Source organism: Nomascus leucogenys, chromosome 10, assembly GCF_006542625.1.
Source record: "Nomascus leucogenys isolate Asia chromosome 10, Asia_NLE_v1, whole genome shotgun sequence".
Taxonomy (NCBI): domain Eukaryota; kingdom Metazoa; phylum Chordata; class Mammalia; order Primates; family Hylobatidae; genus Nomascus; species Nomascus leucogenys.
In genome coordinates, this window is record NC_044390.1 from 5,395,739 (window position 1) to 5,417,353 (window position 21,615).

Consider the following 21,615-nt stretch of genomic DNA (forward strand, 5'->3'; position numbering starts at 1 on the left):
TGTTAGTATTTGGCTTTATTTCTTGGTTCTCTATTCTGTTCCATTGGCCTGTGTATTCTGTTCAATGGAACAGAATACTCTTCTCTGTTCTGTCCCATTGGTCCATGTGCCTATTTTTACACCTGTTCCATGCTGTTTTGGTTACTATAGACTTGCATAATTTGAAGTTGGGTAATGTGATGCCTCCAGGTTTGTTCTTTTTGCTTAGGATTGCTTTGGCTATTTGGGTTCTTTTTTGGTTCCATATGAAGTTTAGGATTGTCTTTTCTCATTCTGTGAAAAATGATGTTGGTACTTTGAGAAGAATTGTATTGAATTTGTAGATTGCTTTGGGCAGTATGGTCATTTTCACAGTATAGATTCTTCCAGTCCACGAGTATGGGATGTATTTCCATTTGTTTATGTCATCTATGATTTTCCACAGTGTTTTGTAGTTCTCCATGTGGAGATCTTTCAACTCCTTGGTTAGGTATATTCCTACGTTGTTTTGTTTGTTTGTTTGTTTGTTTTTGTAGTAGTAGTAGTAGTTGTTGTAAAAGGGATTGAGTTCCTGATTTGATTATCAGCGTGGTTTTTGTTGGTTTGTAGCAGTGCTACTGATTTGTGTACATTGATTTTGTAGCCTAAACCTTACTGAATTTATTTATTAGATCTAAGAGCCTTTTGGAGGCAAAACTTAGCATTTTTAGTACAGGGTATATCAACATTATATATTTGATGTTTCTTACATTTTATATTAATGGCCGAACTTTTGTATTTGTCTTGAATATTTACAAAATGATTGCTCAGAATTTTAGGATTAAACAGGTTGTTAAGCTCTTCGTTTAAATTATGATATTAAGATTTGTTTTAAGGATTGTTAAAAAAAGATGCTTAAAAGAACCTGAAATTGGCCAGGCATGGTGATGGACGCCTGTAATCCCAGCACCTTGAGAGGCCGAGTTGGGTGGATCATTTGAGGCCAGGAGTTAGAGACCAGTCTAGCCACCATATCAAAACACTGTCTCTACTAAAAATACAAAAATTAGCCAGGCGTGGTGGCACTTGATGGTAATCTCAGCTACTGGGAGGCCGAGGCACGAGAATTGCTTGAACCCAGGAGGTGGAGGTTGCAGTGAGCGGAGATCGTGCCACTGCACTCCAATCTGGGCAACAGAAAGAGACTCTGTCTCAAAAACAAAAAACAACAACAACAAAAAACTTACGATTTCTATTCAAAAGATGACTGAGAAGATATAGCTAGTAATAATTTCTTACATAAAATGGGTACATCTGATTTCAAAAGTATGAGTGAGTTGCTCAGTTTATTTTGTAGTTTAAGAAAAGTGATTTTATATAATTTGGTGTGTCTGTCCTATATTAATATAACACCTGTATTGATTACTGTTCACATTATTTTCTTCTTAATGATTGATCTTAAATTAAAAATTTTTCATTTGTAGATCCCATGGACAAAACTGAAAACACATCCCATCTGTTTGGTGAGTTCTGAAACCACTTTAGAAATAAACATTTATATATATACATTATCTAGCTACTTCGTTCATAGTAATTTTTTGTTTCATGGAAATATAGTCTGGATTTTTCACCAGTTAGCTTTCATTTTATTTTGATAGGACTCAGGTTTTTCATCCTTTAAATGAGAAGCTTTAACTTTAAAGTAGGAGCATCTTTAAAGTTTTTCAGGTCTAGAATACTATGTTCTAAATTGGTATAGTATTTTATTGCATCATTTAACTCTTTGTTGATGTACTATGGGATTATTCTTTCAATAACATTTGATTCAGACTGTCTTTGTTTCTCCTTTTACTGATCTAGTAAATTATGAAATATGTTCTTTAATATACTTTGCTTTTTAAGGAAAGTTGAAGAAAATTGATCATTTATTCATTCATTTAAAAAATACAATGATCAAGAACATGAATAAAACAAGACAGTTTCAGATAATAATAAATGCTATATATGAAATAGAGAATGAGGAATGACTGGAGTTGTGTTAGTGATGGCTATTAAGGACATTAGATCTTTCTTCAAGGAAAAAAGTATTACCCTGAGAAAGAACCTTTTCCATTATGGGAGTGTTTATTTTTTTTCACATTTCCTGCTTATTTTATATTTCCCATAGTTTTGTGTCTCATAGCTCAGATCTTAGATTGTGGTAAGCTTTTTGGGGTAGTTCAATCCTACTTATTAATGTATAATTTTATCAATGAATATATCTGGGAGTAGAGATTCTGTTTTCATGAAATCTGATGATTTCAGTAGTTAATGGCTATGTCTTAATTCCCCACCCCCAAACACCTGTAATACACACAGTTTTTCCACCAGATAATAAATGCCTTGAGAACCAATTGAGTGTTTTGTGTTCTTTTTTGGCATTTGTGTTTTTAGACCTGTAGAGAGACACTTAAATGACTCTGCTCACTTTTTACTTTCTTCCTAAAGAAAAATGAAAGAGAAAATAATCTTAAATAATACTTTAATAATATACATAGAATAAATAATCTAATTGTTTATGTTTTAATGTTTTTATTAGTCCCTGGATAAAGTAATAATGGAAATGAGTACATGTGAAGAACCAAGAAGCCCTAATGGCCCATCACCAATTGCAACTGCTTCAGGACAAAGGTAAGCTACTTCCATTAATCTGCATGACTGCCAAAGGGAGTTCTTTTCTATAGTCAACTCCATTATTGGCAGTCACTGGACACTAAAAAAAAAAAAAAAAAAAAGCCTTAACCTCAAATGGCCTGTATTTCAGTCAGCTCTCCCATCAAACATTTTACAGTTTTAGTTATATACATCGCAAAGTTGCAGATTTGACTTTTAACTTCCTTTATTCATCTTGCTTTCCTTGCTATTATTAAATAATAGTGATTAACTAATGGCAGAGCAGCAGCAGGAAATGGAAGCAGAAGAATTTAGTCATTATATAAATCAGATAGCCTCTGATCAGTTTCTCTGCATATCATTTTCTGTGCATCAGTGGAACTTTTATGACTCTTAAGAGTTAAGTTGGGAGGCCGGGCACGGTGGCTCATGCCTGTAATCCTAGCACTTTGGGAGGCCGAGGCGGGTGGATTCCCTGAGCTCAGGTGTTTGAGACCAGCCTGGGCAAAACGGTGAAACCCTGTCTCTACTAAGATGCAAAAAACTTTAGCTGGGCATGGCGCCGTGCACTTTTAATCCCAGTTACTTGGGAGGGTGAGGCAGGAGAATTGCTTGAACTTGGGAGGCGGAGGTTGTAGTGAGCCAAGATTGCGCCATTGCACTCCAACCTTGGTGACAGAGCGAGACTCCGTCTCAAAAAAAAAAAAAAAAAAAAGTTGGGCTCGGTGTAGTGGCCCACGCCTGTAATACCAGCACTTCGGGAGGCTGAGGTGGGCGGATCACCTGAGGTCAGGAGTTTGCAACCAGCTTAACCAACATGGTGAAACCCTGTCTCTAGCAAAAATGCAAAAATTAGCTGGGTGCGGTGGTATACGCCTGTATTCGCAGCTACTGAGGAGGCCCAGGCAGGAGAATTGCTTGAACCCGGGAGGTCAAGGCTGCAGTGAGCTGAGCTCATGCCACTGCACTGCAGCCTGGGTGATGGAGAGAGACTCTGTCTCAAAAAAAAAAAAAAAAAAAAAAAAAAAAAAAAAAAAAGAGTTGATGTCTTACATTACAGACCTTTTGGGTTACTCTAAAATTCATTAAGTTTAAAATGTTTTTGCTTTCCACAGGTTGTATTTTGATAGATGAAAATCAGATGCTAATAAAGCAGAAGTATGGGGATCATTTCATAAAGTCTTTTTGAAAACTTAGAAGTTACTAAATTTTTAAAAATATATTGTCTGCTTTTTTGCACTCAGTTAAATTTCAATCTAGAACTATACATGATTTTTCTACAACAGGATTTCTGCATTATTTTTGCATTCACATCAGTTGTTCACATAGATTTTTAATGTGATTAATGCCTCCTCATGTTGCGTAAAATGGCAGCTCTGAACATGTGTAGTGTTCTAGGTGTTATGTAAAACAATTGATAAAACTTTTCTTGAGGGTGAATGCATTCGTGTGTGTACACAGACACACACTCACTTACTCCTCTTTTACAAAGGTTGAGCCACCTTTATGTTAGTGCATGCCATGAGAATACCTACAGTGCATGCCATGGGAATCTAATGGTGATTCATTCCACTTCTAAGAGTTGACTAAAGGCCACGTTTGTCAGATGTGCAGTTTATATTTGGACTACAGATATTAGTGACTGGGAAAAGAGCTTTCCTGTTAACTTCTTTGTAATGTAGCATCATCCCGCAACTTCAGATTTTACAGGTTAGATTATGATTTCAGGTTTCATAGAATAGTTGTTGGCCTTTAGGTTGGCTAGAGTCAGAAAGAACTAAAATGAATCATTTTGTCCTTGTGTGCTTAGTATAGTTGATAGTGTTCTTCCTAATTCTTGTTTTTATAGTATCGTAAGCTTTCTAATTTTGGCTTTCTAATCATGTGATGATTTAATCTATTTAAATCATCCTCATATTTTGACATACGGCAGTATGGTTAATCTATTTCAGCATTTTTCAGACTTGCCTGATTGTAACAGTCATTTAGAGTGCTTATTAAATCTACAAAGTCTCTGAAGCTCCTTTTCTTGAATTTCTGATTCAGTAGGTCTGGAATGGATATCAATAAAATGAATACATTCATTGAGTGGTGTTCAGAGTAAAAAAAAAAAAAATAGAATGTGAATATGTATTTCTGGTTCTCACTCTGTTGCCCAGGCTGGAATGCAGTGGCGTGATCTTGGCTCACTGCAGCCTTGACCTCCCAGGCTCAATTGATCCTCCCACCTCAGCCTCCCAAGTAGTTGGGACTACAGGTGCGAGTCACCATACCTGGCTAGTTTTTTGTATTTTTTTGTAGAGATGGTGGTCTCCATGTGTTGCCTAGGCTGATTTTAACTCCTGGGCTCAAGCAATCCTCCTCCCTTTGCCTCTCATAGTGCTTGGATTATACATGTCAGCTACTGTGCCCAGCCAAAAAGTCTTTTACATTTTAGGAAGAGTATTAAAAAAAAAAGTGTGCAGCCCTGAGAACCAGAAAAGGTTTAGAGAATGAGAAGAGCGTTTTTTAAAAAAAACTTATTTTTTTATTGTTTTTTTGAGACAAGGTCTCACTCTGTTGCCCAGGCTGGAGTGCAGTGGTGCCATCTCAGCTCACTGCAACCTCCACCTCCCGTACCGAAGCGATCCTCTCAGCTCAGCCTCCCGAGTAGCTGGGACTACAGGCACATGCCACCATGCCCAGTTAACTTTTTTGTATTTTTAGTAGAGACGGGATTTCTCCTTGTTGGTCAGGCTGGTCTCGAACTCCTGGGCTAAAGTGATCCACCTGCCTTGGCCTCCCACAGTGCTAGGATTACAGGTGAGAGCCACCATCACTGTGCCTGGCTGAGAATAGCATTTTTTTAATAACTTATGTGTAACTAGACTAGATTGTTGTGTTTGAGGTTTGTTTTCCTGTTTTTTTTTGTTTTTTTTTTTTGAAATGTAATCTCTCTCTGTCACCCAGGCTAGACTGCAGTGGCATGATCACAGCTCACTGCAGCCTCAACCTCCTGGCCTCAAGTGATCCTCCCACCTCAGCTTCCCAAGTAGCTGGGACCACAGACAGGCACCACCATGTCCAACTGATTAATCAATTAGTTAATTAATTTTGAGACAAGGTCTCGCCCTGTTGCCCAGGCTAGAGCGCAGTGGTTTCATCTCAGCTCACTGTAACCTCTGCCTCCTGGGCTCAAGAGATCCTCCCACTGCAGCCTTGTGAGTATCTGGGACCACAGGCGAGTGTTACATTGCTCAGCTAATTTGTAAAATTTCGTACAGATATAAGGTCTGTCTGTGTTGTCCAGGCTGGTCTTGAACTCCTAGGTTCAAGTGGCCTCCCAAAGTGCTGGGATTACAGGCATGAGCTACCATGTGTGGCCTTTTAAAATATTTTGTGGAGACAGGGATCTTGCTATATTGCTCAGGCTAGTTTCAAACTCCAGGTTCAAGAGATCCTCCTGCCTTGGCCTCCCAAAGTGCTGAGATTACAGGCGTGAGCCACCAGGCCCAGCTTAGATTATTGTTTTAATAAAAAACATTTATTTTTCAATATAAAAATGAATAAACTGGGCCTGGTGACTCACGCCTGTAATCCCATCACTTTGGGAGGCCAAGGTGGGCAGATCATCTGAGGACAGGAGTTTGAGACCAGCCTGGCCAATATGGTGAAACCCAATCTCTACTAAAAATACAAAAAATTAGCCAGGTATGGTGGTGCATGCCTGTAATCCCAGCTACCCCGGAGGCTGAGGCACAAGAATTGCTGGAACCGGGGAGGTAGAGGTTACAGTGAGCTGAGATCATGCCACTGCACTCCAGCCTGGGCGACAGAGTTGAGACTCTGTCTCAGAAAAAAAAAAAAAAAAAAATAATAATATGGTGATGTGCAAATCTGTCTGTCTATCTGTCTATCTATCTATGTATATTTTTAGACAGAATCTTGCTCTGTCACCCAGGCTGGAGTGCAATGTTGCGATCTCAGCTCGCTGCAACCTCCACCTCCTGGGTTCAGGTGATTCTCGTGCCTCGGCCTCCCAAGTAGCTGAAATTACAGACACGTGCCACTGTGCCTGGCTAATTTTCTGTGTTTTTTTTTTTTTTTAGTAGAGATGGGGTTTCACTGTGTTGGCCAGGCTGGTCTTGAACTCCTGGCCTCAAGTGATCTGCCTGCCTCAGCCTCCCAAAGTGCTGGGATTACAGGTATGAGCCACCATCCCTGACCAGAAATGTTCAAATACTAATAGAACTTGTAAAAATTAGTTTTGTCATTAGTGTATTTTATTTTGCTTTGTTTTTCCAGTGAATACGGCTTTGCTGAAAAAGTAGTTGAGGGAATTTCTGTTTCTGTAAATTCTATAGTCATCAGAATTGGAGCAAAAGCCTTCAATGCATCATTTGAACTTTCTCATCTTCGGATCTATAGTGTAAATGCACACTGGGAACATGGAGATTTGAGATTTACTCGTATTCAGGATCCACAGAGAGGAGAGGTAACTTTTTTTTCTTTCTTTTTTAAATGTTTCATTTAGTGACAAGTAAAAGAGGACGATTAAACAAATCACATCTCATGGTTGCCTTTTAACTTTGCTTTTCTCTGTATTACTTTTTTTGGGGGAGGGTGCAGGGGAGACAGGGTCTTACTCTGTTGCTCAGGCTGGAATGCAGTGGCGCAATCACGGCTCACCGCAGCCTTGACCTCCCTGGGCTCAGGTGATCCTCCCACCTCAGCATCTTGAGTAGCTGGGACTAACGGCATGTACTACTGCGCCTGCCTAATTTTTGTATTTTTGGTAGAGACAGGGTTTTGCCATGTTGCCCAGGCTGGTCTCATACTCCTGGGCTCAAGCTGTCCACCTGCCTTGTCCTCCCATAGTGCTGGGATTACAGGCCTGAACCATTGCACCCAGGTCTCTGTATTACTCTTAATCATTCAGTTATAAAATGTGCACATTTTAATGCTTTTACTCTAGTAAATCTTTCCCTTTAAAGCCCTGTTTTAACTTCTCAGCTACTCAGAATTGAATTTTCAAATTCCCCAAACTAAAATATGTTGTTTGTTTCTCGGTAACGTGATTTAATGCATTTGAGCTTTACATTAACTGAATTTAGAATAAAAGTATTAACAGCTTTACATATGATGAATATGAATATGAAGATGTGTAATTGAATTTGATGGAATAATACAATTTACAAAAATAAAAACATGGTGAATATATCTAAAATGTCATGTGAAAATTAACCGAGAATATACATTTGCTTTGTTTTCAAAAATCTACATTTTTCTCATTCTGTTTTGCATGAGTAAGTGAAGTTAATCTCTGTGTTCTCCTTAGGTTTTGACTTTTAAAGAAATAAATTGGCAGATGATAAGAATAGAGGCAGATGCCACCCAAAGTTCACATCTTGAAATTATGAGTGCTCCTGTTCGATTAATAACCAACCAATCAAAAATCAGAGTCACACTTAAAAGAAGGGTGAGTCAACAAGATTACATTTTTGATTCATATGTTAACTCTTGGATTTGACTTTTTGATTTGTGTGTTAACTATTAGTTAATTATAGGAAATTTTAAACAATGTCTTAGGTGAAATATTGGCATATTACCAGTGGCATATTAAAATAATACAAAATAAAAGGAGGTATAGTTACTCAGATAATATTTATAGAAAACTGGTATAATGTTCTTCAGTCTTAGGTTTAATAGATTTTTCAAAGGTTTTTTGTTGTTGTTTGTATTTTTATCTTATTTTGGTTTTTTTTGAGATGAGATCTCACTATATTGCCCAGGCTTGATTGCAGTGGCATGATCCAGGCTCACTGAAACCTTGACCTCCCAGGCTTAAGTGATTGTCCCACTTCAGCTTCTCAAGTAGCTGGGACAACAGGCACACACCACTATGCCTGAATAATTTTTTAAGTTACTTGTAGAGATGAGGTCTTATTATATTGCCCAGACTGGTCTTGAGCTCCTGGACTTGTGATCCTCCTGCCTCTGCCTTACTTTTATTTTTATTTTTGGAGATGGGGTCTTGCTCTGTTGCCCAGGCTGGAGTACAGTGGCACAATCCTAGCTCACTGCAGCCTCGAACTCCTGGGCTCAAGGGATCCTCCTGCCTTAGCCTCCCAAGTAGCTGAGACTATAGGCATGCACCGCCATGCCTAGCTTATTTTTATTTTTTTTGTAGAGACAGGGTCTTGCTCTGTTGTCCAGGCTGGTCATGAACTCCTGGCTTCAAGCAGTCCTTCTGTCTTGGCCTCCCAAAGTGTTGGTATTATAGGTGTGAGCCCCGATGCCTGGCCTAAACATTTTTATTTTTGGTAAATTGAATATATTTCTCAGTTGCCAAATATTTGTTGAACATTTACTGTCTTATAATTTCATTTCTTCTATTGAATCTTTGAATTAATACAAGTAATTATATAATTTATCAGCTATAAATGCAAAATTAAGTTATATAAGTGCTATATAACTTGTAAGGTACAAGGATTTGTCTGTCTTTTGTTACCACTGCATCTCTAGTATCTAGGAGATACTCCTCTCATATTATAGGAACTCGGTAAATACTACTACTTTTTTTTTTTTTTTTTTTGAGACAGAGTTTCTCTCTGTCGCCGAGGCTGGAGTGCAGTGGCGCTATCTCCGCTCACTGCAACGTCTGCCTCCTGGGCTCAAGCAATTCTCCTGCCTCCACCTCCCAAGTAGCTGGGATTACACAGGTGTCCGCCACCATACCTGGCTAATTTTTGTATTTGTAGTAGCGACAGGGTTTCCACCATGTTGGCCAGGCTGGTCTTGACTTCCTGACCTCGGGTGATCCACCTGCCTTGACCTCCTGACCTCAGGTGATCCACCTGCCTTGGCCTCCCAGAGTGCTGGGATTGCAGGCATGAGCCACTGTGCCCGGCCAGTAAATACTTCTTGTATGAAGGAAGAATCCGTATTTAATTCTATTCAAAAAGGTTTTGAAAACATTTTTTAATACAAACGTATTCTAAGGTTTATATCTTGGCTTAATTTTATAAAACTTTTTTTTTTCCTACAGTTAAAGGACTGCAATGTCATAGCAACAAAGTTAGTTCTAATATTGGATGACTTATTATGGGTTTTAACTGATTCCCAGTTGAAAGCTATGGTACAATATGCAAAATCTCTTAGTGAAGCAATAGAAAAATCAACAGAACAAAGGAAGAGTATGGCTCCTGAACCTACACAGGTAAGCTATAAAATTAACAGGAAAAATACTTACTTTACATGAAAATAGTTTAAAAATTAGAAGGAATTGTTGGTATTTTCTTTAAGAAACAGATTGTGAGGTTTTGAGTACAAGAATCTTCTTTATCTAGACATCTTCTATGTAATTTTATATAAGTAGTAGCTATATGAAAACATATTAAATGTATTTGTATCTGTTAGTGTTTATTTTGTTTAGAGCTCTGTATTAGGCACTAAAGTTAATGATGACATAAAAGTATTTGATGTTTTAATACCTCTGTTTAGGAAGTTAAAAGAGTACAGTTTTAAAACTACTAAAGTAAAAGCAAATGAGGAAAAAACTTGGGTAATTATAGGCAAGAGAGGACATGTGAGAGTTAATTGTGCAGAGAATCAAAGCCATAAGGAATTGCTGAAATTGAACACAAAGCTTCTGTTGGAGTTGTCTGATGGCTGGGGCTAGAACAGGGACAAGCATAATGAGCTATTTATCACTTTCTTAAAAGTGATTATTAGTTTGTATAGAGCATTATTAGTTGGTATGGAGAGGAAAAGTTTTTCTGGTTCTTTCCCAGTAGTAAGTTCTGAGTACCAGTACATCAAGGTCTTTATAGAAGAGACAGTGATAGTTATAATGGATAATATTTTTAATAATTTTATGCAAAGTATAAATGAATTTTTATATCTACCTCTAGTAAAAATTTAACTAGATATTATAAAATTATACACCTATGAAGCTATTTCCTTGGAAACAGTGTTATGCATCTCAGATATATAGCTTGTTGGTGATCCAGCTTTGTACATGAGAATGGCATACATTTAGGCTTTCTTTATTTTTTGAGACAGAGTCTCTCTTTAGCCCACCCTGGAGTTCACTGGCACAATCTCAGCTCACTGCAACCTCCACCTCCCAGGTTCAAGCGATTTTCGTGCCTCAGCCCCCTGCGTAGCTGGGACTACAGGCAAGTGCCACTTCGCCCAGCTAATTTGTTTTGTAATTTTGTTAGAGATGGAGTTTCGCTCTGTTGGCCATGCTGGTCCCGAACTCCTGGCCTTAAGTGATCTGCCCGCCTCAGCCTCCCAAAGTGCTGGGATTACAGGTGTAAGCCACCACACCCGGCCTAGGCTTTCAATGAATATCACATTGGCATTATCTATTGCCTGCCTACTATGTCCTAAGGTGCAGGGGTAGGGGTAGACACTGATGTAAAAATGAATATCATCTGACCCTGGCCTGAAGAACCTTAGAGAATAATGGTTAGTCAAATATGAAACAAATCTTTGTAAGTGGGGGACAGGGACTCGTGTCTATAATCCCAGTACTTTGGGAGGCTGAGGCAGGAGGTTTACTTGAGGCCAGTAATTCAAGACCAGCCTGGGCAATATATTGAGTCCCATCTCTACAAAAAATTTAAAAATCACCCAAGTGTGGTGGTGGTGGCATATACCTGCAGTCCTTAGCTACTTGGGAGACTGAGGCATGAAGATTGTTTGAACCCAGGAGGTCAAGCCATTGCACCCCTACACTTCCGCCTGCGTAACAGAGTGAGATCTGTTTCCAGGAAAAAGAAAAACAAACAAATCCCCAAATCATTGTAGTTCAACATAAATGCTAGCATGAAGAAGTAAGGGAAAGGGTTCTGTGTGGGGACTACAGAAACACAGAGAGGTTTTAATTAATTGCTTGCAGGGTGTGGAAAGGTTTCACAAAGAGGTTAATAAAATTAAGTCTTAGAAATGAGTAGCAGTTCACAGGCAGACATAGGGAAAAGGCATTTCAGAAGAGACAATAGAATCTGCAGAAATATAGTATTTTTAAAGATCATGATATTTTCTGGTAAAGATAAGAAATTTGGTGTTACTAGAGTAGCGTTTTTAGGAGTGAGGTTCACATGTCTCAGGATATATTACAATTTTCCAAGTTTTATATTTTAAAGAAATTGAGTTCCACACATTCCACCTTGATGTGTATTCTTTCTTAAACTTGATCTGCCAGAGAATATGGTTGCATTAAGATGTCAGACTGGTTTTCCCTTTCCATAATGACTCTAATCCTACTTTATAAATGAAAGACATTATTACTCATCCTCAGTCTTACTAGGATGGATTTGAACAGGAAGCGGGTAAAAACCCCTCTGGGAAACAAGATAGAGTGGCAATTTGAAATATTGCTATTCATGTTGGAAATTGCAAGCCAGATGATTTTTAGTTGTTTTCAACACATGTGAAGAAAGATCAAATAATTGTCAGCTATTAGAGATTATTAAAGTAATTTTTTATAGTAGATCACTTTGTGAATCCTGGCAGGTAACTCGAAGGCATTGAAAGAATCGAGTCACATGGCTAAAACAAAACTGCTTTCCTTCCAATCTGTCTATTTATGTGAACAAGGTCTTCTTGAGCCTGTAGTCATAAAAACAAAGAGATATAGAATTGAAGGTAAACTCTGTATTATTCTACCAATAAATTATTCATCCATGAGGCATCTGCAGAATTCTCTGGGGGACCTGATATTAAACGTTTGGCAAACAGACCACTGGGCTCTAACATAGAATGGTTTTCCTGGACTGGTAGCCTGAGTTGAAACAAAAGTTTGCAGTGACTGTATATGAAACATGTTGTATAATGTATTGAAGAATTTGGACATTTTCCTGTGGGCGTTTGGGATCCAGTGGAAGTTTTTAAGTAAGTTGAGGATAAGGAAGAGAGAAAAGTTCAGGACTTTAGAATGACAGTTGGTAGTACCATTAGCCAATAAGGGAAGGCAGAAGGAAGTAGATTTAAGGGAGATGAGGGTAAGAAAAGTCATTTTGAAGCAGAAAAAGTATAAGGAAAGAAGTACAGGAGAGTATTTTACAATATTACCATCATAGACATAAATACTATTCTGTTAAGGCTTGCAAGGAAGATTTTGGTAGCTTAGGTTGTGATTAACAGAGATGGCAGTTGTAGTTAAAGACTAATAGATTGGGCTGGACGCGGTGGCTCATGCCTGTAATCCCAGCACTCTGGGAGGCCGAGGCAGGTGGATCACGAGGTCAGGAGATTGAGACCACCCTGGCTAACACGGTGAAACCCCGTCTCTGCTAAAAATACAAAAAAATTAGCTGGGCGTGGTGGCAGGCACCTGTAGTCCCAGCTACTCAGGAGGCTGAGGCAGAATGGCGTGAACCCGGAGGCAGAGCTTGCAGTGAGTCGAGATCGCGCCACTGCACTCCAGCCTGGGTGACAGAGTGAGACTCTGTCTCAAAAAAAAAAAAAAAACCAAAAAAAAAAACTGATAGATTGAAGGTTGATATTACTATATAGCTCTTACAATATGTGGATATGTTTATGTAAAATGGAATATGGATTAGAAAACTAGATACATATCTATTAGGAAACTAGTAACAAGGACAAAAGTTTGTAATCTCACTGTGCTAATAAAACCTGTGCTACCATTTTGAGGTATTTTCTTACAGGTTTTTGCCCCAGCCTATGTACTTTTTCTTAGTTGTAGTTAGTATTTTGAGGTATTTTCTTACAGGTTTTTGCCCCAGCATATGTACTTTTTCCTAGTTGTAGTTAGTGGGCATATGCAAGTTTCTTCCATGTCTTTAGTCTTTGTAGCTATTACGTTTTGTTGCTCCATCATATTTTATAGTGGATATACTTAACCATTACCACAGAATTGCTTTCTTGGGTAGTAGTTATCATGTCACTACTTCAGATATCACACAGAATGTCCTAATCTGATTGTTTCAGGTCCCAAGACAGCATGTCAGAAAGTGAATTAGTTAACAGTGTTTCTTTGCTCAACTTTACAACTAGGCAGTTGTTTTCTATTATAACTATTTCTATTATAAGTATTTGCTTAGCTTCATTTTATTCTTCTCTAAAATAGAAAGAAGACTATTTTGAAAATTAAGAGTTGTTAACATTATTCATGGGGGCCAGGTGCAATGTAATCCCAGTACTTTGGGAGGCCGAGGTGGGCCGATCTTTTGAGGTCAGAAGTTCAAGACCAGCCTGGCCAACATGGTGAAACCCTGTCTGTACAAAAAATACAAAAATTAGCCAGGCATGGTGGTGGGTGCCTGTAATCCCAGCCACTCAGGAGGCCAAGGCAGGATAATCTCTTGAACCTGGGAGGCGGAGGTTGTTGCAGTGAGCTGAGATTGCACCACTGCACTCTGTCCTGGGCGACAGAGCAAGACTCCGTCTCAAAAAAAAAAAAAAAAAAAAAAAAGATTTGGCCAGGTGCAGTGGCTCACGCCTGTAATCCCCGCACTTTGGGAGGCCGAGGCAGGTGGATCACCTGAGATCAGGAGATGAAGACCATCCTGGCTAACACGGTGAAACCCTGTCTCTACTAAAAATACAAAAAATTTAGCCGGGCGTGGTGGCAGGTGCCTGTATTACTCCCAGCTACTCGGGAGGCTGAGGCAGGAGAATGGCATGAACCCGGGAGGCAGAGCTTGCAGTGAGCCGAGATTGTGCCACTGCACTCCAGCCTGGGCGACAGAGCGAGACTCCATCTCAAAAAATAAAATAAAATAAGATAAAATAAAAATTAAATTAAATTAAATTAAATAAATAAGGGGCTGGGCACTGTGGCTCACGCCTGTAATCCCAGTACTTTGGGAGGCCAAGGCAGGCGGATCCCAAGGTCAGGAGTTCGAGACCAGCCTGGCCAATGTGGTGAAACCCCGACTCTACTAAAAAAATACAAAAATTAGCCGGGCATGGTGGTGGGCGCTGTAGTCCCAGCTACTCCAGAGGCTGAGGCAGGAGAATCGCTTGAACTGGGAAGCAGAGGTTGCGGTGAGCCGAGATCATGCCATTACACTCCAGCCTGGGTGACAGTGAGACTCTGTCTCAAAAAAAAAAAAAAAAAAAAATTAGCCAGGCGTGATGGTGTATGCCTGTAATCCCAGCTACTTGGGAGGAAAATCACTTGAACCCGGCAGGTGGACGTTGCAGTGAGCCGAGATCATGCCACTACACTCCAACCTGGGTAACAGAGTGAGACTTTGCCTCAAAAAAAAAGAAAACGGATTATTCATGAGGCAGAGAGCTTATAGTGGCCCATTTTTTTTCTTCCAGAAATAGCATCCAAAAACCTGACTTTACCATAGTATTAACAAAAACGTTTGTAGGTAGATTAATGTTTATATTTTTATTTTTATCAGTATTTATCTTGATAAAGAAGAGAGAAAACATAAAGAAGTACTGGAGAGTATTTTAAATAGCACCATCATAGACATAAATACAGTCTTGTTATAGCTTTGAAAATGGGAAAGTTTTCTGGAGTCTATAATATTTAACGTTTTACAGCTATATTTCACCTGTTTCTTTACTTACTGTGGGCTGCAGTCATTTTCATGAAGAGATTCTCATTTACTAAGTATACTTTGCAGTTCTTTTACAGTATGATCATAGTTCTTCATAGATGTAATATGTATAAATATATACATACAAAATACATATACTTTGATTTTCTTTATCTTTCATTGATAACTTGTTCTAAATTTGAACATTGTTAATTTTTAAAGTGGAAAATTTGGTCTCCTTTATCATAATTATTATAAAAATTCATCTACAGTTTTGTGGCTCATATGTCAGATAATCTTACATTATAGTTATGTATATAAAATCATTTTAGGCTATTAGAGGTTGTATATATTTTTATGTATCAACAGGGTTCTATACTATTTCTCTTTAGGGAGAAAAATATTTGAACTCACAACCTATTTATAAATCCTGTCTCCTTTCTGGCTTCTTTAGTTATTCAAGTTCAAAGGACATACCACATCTTTTAGGAGAGGCACCAGAGCACTTAGAGTACTAAATAATATCACAGGGGCTTCTACAAAGATGTACTTTATTTCTATAGGATATCATATTAGTCCCTTTTCACACTGCTGATAAAGACATACCCGAGACAGGGCAATTTACAAAAGAAAGAGGTTTAATTGGACTTACAGTTCCATGTGGCTGGGGAAGCCTCATAATCATGGTGAAAGGCAAGGAGGATCAAGTCCCATTTTACATGGATGGCAGCAGTCAAAGAAAGAATGAGGAAGCTGCAAAAGCAGAAACGCCTGAGAAACCATCAGATCTCGTGAGACTTATTTACTACCACCAGAACAGTATGGGGGAAGCCGCCCCCATGATTGAATTATCTCCCACCAGGTCTCTCCCACAACACGTGGGAATTGTGGGACTACCATTCAAGATGAGATTTGGGTGGGGACACAGAGCCAAACCATGTCAGATATATAACAGTGTATACAGGGCCCACATTTGTTTTCTTTTTAATATATATAACTAATAATGTTCAAATAAACTGCCTTTAAGAGTTAACTACATTTTCTAAAACAAGGGCTATAAATATGTTAAATATAACTTGAGATATTTAGTGAGATATATTGGGTTCATATTTGATTTGTGTATAGTTTTACAGTTTTTTTTTTTTTTTTTTTTGACATGGAGTCTTGCTTTTTCACCCATGTGTGCAATGGTACAGTCTCGGCTAACTGCAGCCTCTGCCTCCCGGGTTCAAGTGATTCTCCTGCCTCAGCCTCCCAAGTAGCTGGGATTACAGGCATGCGGCACCACGCCCGGCTAATTTTTTATATTTTTAGTAGAAATGGGGTTTCAGCATGTTAGTGAGGCTGGTCTTGAACTCCTGACCTCAGATGATTCGCCCGCCTCGGCCTCCCAAAGAGTTGTGATTACAGGTGTGAGCCTAGTTTTACAGTTTTTAAATTTTAGTTTTATTCTTAGGCAATTCAGAAAATATTTTAGGGAAAATGTATTATTGATGAAAAATAAGATGTATTATGGTTATTTTTCATGACTTTCGACTGAAAATATTTAGATTTTTGTGTGAAATTTCCAGTATTTAAATTGGCAGTGATAAGGCAGTTTCGAATCTTTTTAGAGCTCTACAGTAGTCGCATCTGCCCAGCAAGTGAAGACAACACAAACTTCAAATGCTCCTGATGTAAATGATGCAATTGTGAAACTATTCAGTGATTTTGATGTTAAGGAAACCTCCCATCATTTAGTGATTTCTCATCTAGATCTACACATATGTGATGACATTCATGCTAAAGAAAAAGGTAAAATAACATGCTTATTTCAAACTATTTTGGTTTTTCTAGAATTGACTACAAAACTGGATTGTTTATTAAATCTGTTGTGTAGAATGTCCTGTAAGATAATTTGTCATAATTGTGTTCATGTGAATATATAGATGAAAGGCACAACTGGAAGCATATATTGGTATGAAATTTTATTTTGCTTTAGCAGTTAGTACTTAAGCTTAATTATTTGTTAGCTATCAATGCTAACAATAAAATTAGCTTTAAAAAATCAAAGACTGAATAGATGATCCTCTAGGAGGATGATGAAGTATTAGACTTGCCTTTGAATTAACTTTTTCATAATGTTGAAATTGTCTCCAAATTAAGTTTTAGTCCATACTTAATTCATAATTATTTGTAGATGTGTTTTCAGCATTGCAGTTTTCTACCTATTTTGAATAGAAGCACAGCTGTGCGACTGTTTAACATATTTTATGGCCACCTCTCTTCCCATCCTTCGAAAATATGATTAGAAAGCAAAATTCCAGTTAGGAATTTTCTTTTAGTTTTTGTCCCTGTTATTTTTCCTTATTTAGTACACATAGTTCTGTAATCTAGGTGCTGGGCATTTTTGTTTCTCTGCTGGAGAGTATCCCTGGCCCAGAAGTGTTGGGAGTGAGTTCAGCAGGTAGGCCTACCTTAAGGACTATAATTCTCAAAATTTGGTGAGCATTAGAATCAGGCTGAAGACCTTTAAACAATAGAGTTATCTGATCTCTGCGCCTCAGATCTGAATCAGGATCTATATCTATGAAAATTTTTGCCATTTTCCCAGTGTTTTGAAGCTGAGAAAGTGAATATTGAGACCCTGGATACTTAGCAGTAGAAGTTACCCTGCCTTCATTAGACAAGGCATCTTAAAAGGTTCCAGCCTAAAAGGTTGGAGGGGCAAAGATGAGGAAGATTTGGGGTTTGTGGAGGGATTTGTTATCTTTTGTTCTGACTACCATTGTGTCATTTGACTTATAGTTGGCATCTTTTACTTTAGAGATTTGAAAGGAAAATCCAAAAAAGTTAGAACAAACCAAACTACGAAAATGAGGTGGTCAAGATTAAGTAGTAAGAATGAGAATGGTTTTCTAAGGCCTTACATTCCTCACTATTCCCTCATAGAATAAATTGAATGATATCATTTAGGAAGAAAACCTTTCCACCAAAATATCTCCTTAATGGTACAGGTCTGTAATCACTATTCTGAAATCCAAAAGGCTCTGAAATATTACAAGTTTGTGAAAAACTCATTTGGTGGCAAAACCTGACTTACACCAATACATTTTTTTTATTCTTTGCCTGCTTCTTATAAATATTTATATTTTGCTGCAGAATTGCTATTTTTATTAGTGCTGCCTCAGAACCTGCTGAGAGTGTTGCATGGTATATCCTGTATATACCATATCATATTACTGTCGTGAAATCTAAACATTTCTGAATTCTGAAACCTTTGGCTTTCCAAAGGTTTTACGTAAGGGATTGTAGACCTGTGCTGAAAATTCTACTAGTTGAGATAAATTGGATTTTACAAATTAATATAGGGGGTGTATACATAGCTGTGTCTCAGTTTGTATTTTTCTTTCTTCTGATTGATTTCCCATTTTGTTTTAAAATTTGATTTTTATGTTCACGTTATACCAATTTGTAATCTACTTTTGATCTTACTATAGCTGTGTGACTTTGGACAACTTACCTAACCTAACAGACTTAATAATTTCCCTTCCTTTTTTTTTTTTGGAAACGGAGTCTCACTCTGTTGCCCAGGCTGGAGTGCAGTGGCTCGATCTCGGCTCACTGCAACCTCTGCCCCGGGTTCAGGCGATTCTCCTGCCTCAGCCTCCCAAGTAGCTGGGACTACAGGGGTGTGCCACCATGCCTGGCTAATCTTTGTATTTTTAGTAGAGACGGGGTTTCACTATGTTGGCCAGGCTGGTCTCGAACTCCTGACCTCGTGATCCACCCGCCTCGGCCTCCCAAAGTGCTGGGATTACAGGCGTGAGCCACCGCGCCCAGCCTTAATTTCCTTTTCAGTAAGAGGTAGGATGATATGGTGTAGTGTTTAAGATTTCCTGGGTTCAAATCCAAGCTTTGCACTTAACTAGCTGTATGTCCTTGGCCTCTTTGTGCCTCAGTTTCCTTATCTTGAAGTTGGGGATAATAATGATTGTACCTATCAAATGCGGTTGTTATGAAAACCAAATGAGTAAGTTTAACCTAAAGTATTTAAAATAATGCCTGACATATGGGGAGGCCTTGTCAATATAAAAGTTCTGCTAGTATCATCTGTGAACTCTACCAGGGCAGGGATTCTGCTATTCTTACATTCTTACCTTTTATCCTGGTGCCTTACAAATGAGGGGGGCTCAGTAAATACTCATTGGATTGAATTATATTTCCTAAAATCCTTAATATGCTGTCATAAAAGAGAGACAGTTATTACTACTTGGACTCCAAGTATGCTAAAATTTTTTTGTGGTAAATTAAATCTTTCTGATAATTGGCTTAACATTTTTTTTTCCCTTTTTTTTCCCCCAGAGTCAAACAGACGTATTACTGGAGGGGCAATGCAACTCTCTTTTACACAGCTAACTATAGATTATTATCCTTATCATAAAGCAGGTGTGTATAACAGCTTCTTTAAAAGATATAAATATTGTTTTCAAATTATATAGCTAATTTATTTAGTTTAGTTTTATTTTGCTTTTATTTGTTAACAGGAAATGAGATGAAGAGATTGGTATTTTTCTCCTGGCAGTATTTTACTAAGAAAGTAGAATTGCCATGAAATGTAGTCATACAGTGTATATTGAGATTTATGTAGATTTTTAGAAATCATAATTTTTAGAAATTGACAGTTTTCCAAATAACCAATTGAAAACTTAAAAAAAAAATCAGGGTACAGAGGACATGTGTTTGTGCTATTTTGTTAGTTGTGACAAAACAAGTATTAATGTTTTAAATTTTTAAATGATTTATATGTTTAAAAATTAGAAAAGAGTATGAAGCTAAGAATGAAAAGAGTATGAAGCTAAGAATAAGAGTACGTTTAGCTAAATTATATGATTCCAGATTTCATAGGCTCTTAACTCTAGTATTGGTAGATTCTTTCTCCCAAATAATGAAAAGAAAAAAAAGTATGATTGTTGTGACCAAATTAATTTGACCTTATACCATTTTTGCCTTTTGTTAGTATTTAGCATTCACACAAGTGAGAAAAACCAAACTAGAGATCGTAGAGTTTTCCAGGACATTTAAAAAATGGTAAAGTTTTTCTGTTCACACATTTTTGTTTACACATTTTTTACCAATGTTTGTCATTTCTGCGTTGGTACCTGCTTAAATTTAAAAGTTGTACGATTTTTTTCATTTTAAATTTTCATTGCCAACATTCAATATAATAATTCTCTTTTGAAGGATTTTGTCTTATATACTATCCTCCTAACTCATAAATTAACTTACAAATGCATAAAATTTTTAACTAGATGTTTATTTTTGAAGAGGTGTGAAACATTCATAGAGTAGATTTTCTTTTTTTTTTAGTCCAAGTCCTCACAAGTACAGTGGTGTGATCACTGCTCACTACAGCCTCGACCTCCTGCCGCAGCCTCCCAAAGTGCTGGGATTACAGATGTGAGCCACTGCGCCTGGCCTGATTTTATTGTCTTAACCCTTTTATGTGCATTTTTCTTAGTTGCTACAGAGAAACCTAATAATTCTGATTTTATATTTTTCTTCTGAAAACTAACTATGGCTGAGTACATCTTGAGAAGTTTTATTGGTTTCTTAAATGTTTTAATCATCATCATCTTATCATTTTTGTGGTTTAGGTTTTTGTTAGTTAACTTTATAACAAATCTTTGATGAAAGGATTTTATTTATTTGATAATATTTTCTGGAATTCAGTTTAATGCAGGTTTACCAGGTAATTGAGCATCCAGTGAAGGGTGACAAGTCATATGGCTTTAAATCGAATCTTAGTGATTTTCTACTAAGAATGGGTACTAGATAGAAACTCCTCCAGATGATTGGCTTTTGACATTCTTTCCCTCTGTTTCAAATGTTTTACTCATATTTCGGAATAACATGTAAGTGAAGGCTATAAATTTTTCAGATACCAAAGTCTTTCTTGAATAAATGACTAAATCTCATTGGAAGCATTACTATAATATAATAAATGAAAGTTGTACATTTTTCAATGAAATACCTGTTATTCATTTTACAGGAGATAGTTGTAATCATTGGATGTATTTTAGTGATGCAACCAAGACAAAAAATGGATGGGCCAACGAGTTATTGCATGAATTTGAGTGCAACGTTGAAATGCTTAAACAGGCTGTGAAGGATCATAATGTAGGTTCACCTCCTAAATCCCCAACACATGCCTCTCCCCAGCACACACAAACAGGTATTTTACCTATAATAACATTATGGCATTCCCCTAATATTAAGGGTGTTTGCACTGTGTGTGTGTGTGTGTGTGTGTGTGTGTGTGTTAATATTTCCTGTAAATGAGTATTTTTTTTGTTTTTCTTTTTAATGTAGAAATGGGGGTCTTGCTATGTTGTCTAGGGTAGTCTCAAACTCCTGGCCTCAAGCGATCCTCCCACCTTGGCCCTCCGCAAAGTGCTGGGATTACAAGTGTCAGCTACCGTGCCTAGCCAAGTTGTTTTTTTTTTTTTTTCTTCTT

At 37.7% G+C, this 21,615-nt stretch overlaps 1 protein-coding gene across 4 annotated transcripts in view; it reads left to right on the forward strand.

Annotated features, from left to right (window-relative positions):
* UHRF1BP1L (UHRF1 binding protein 1 like) overlaps positions 1–21,615 on the forward strand; it is a 104,057-nt gene that overhangs the window by 34,685 nt on the left and 47,757 nt on the right. For all 4 annotated transcript variants that reach the window (XM_030819754.1, XM_030819757.1, XM_030819755.1 and 1 more), the window contains 8 exons: positions 1,443–1,481; positions 2,537–2,628; positions 6,895–7,084; positions 7,928–8,068; positions 9,638–9,808; positions 16,733–16,913; positions 19,464–19,547; positions 21,151–21,333. In XM_030819754.1, the coding sequence (XP_030675614.1) occupies positions 1,443–1,481; positions 2,537–2,628; positions 6,895–7,084; positions 7,928–8,068; positions 9,638–9,808; positions 16,733–16,913; positions 19,464–19,547; positions 21,151–21,333 (1,081 nt within the window). The remainder of the gene's footprint in view (positions 1–1,442; positions 1,482–2,536; positions 2,629–6,894; positions 7,085–7,927; positions 8,069–9,637; positions 9,809–16,732; positions 16,914–19,463; positions 19,548–21,150; positions 21,334–21,615) is intronic.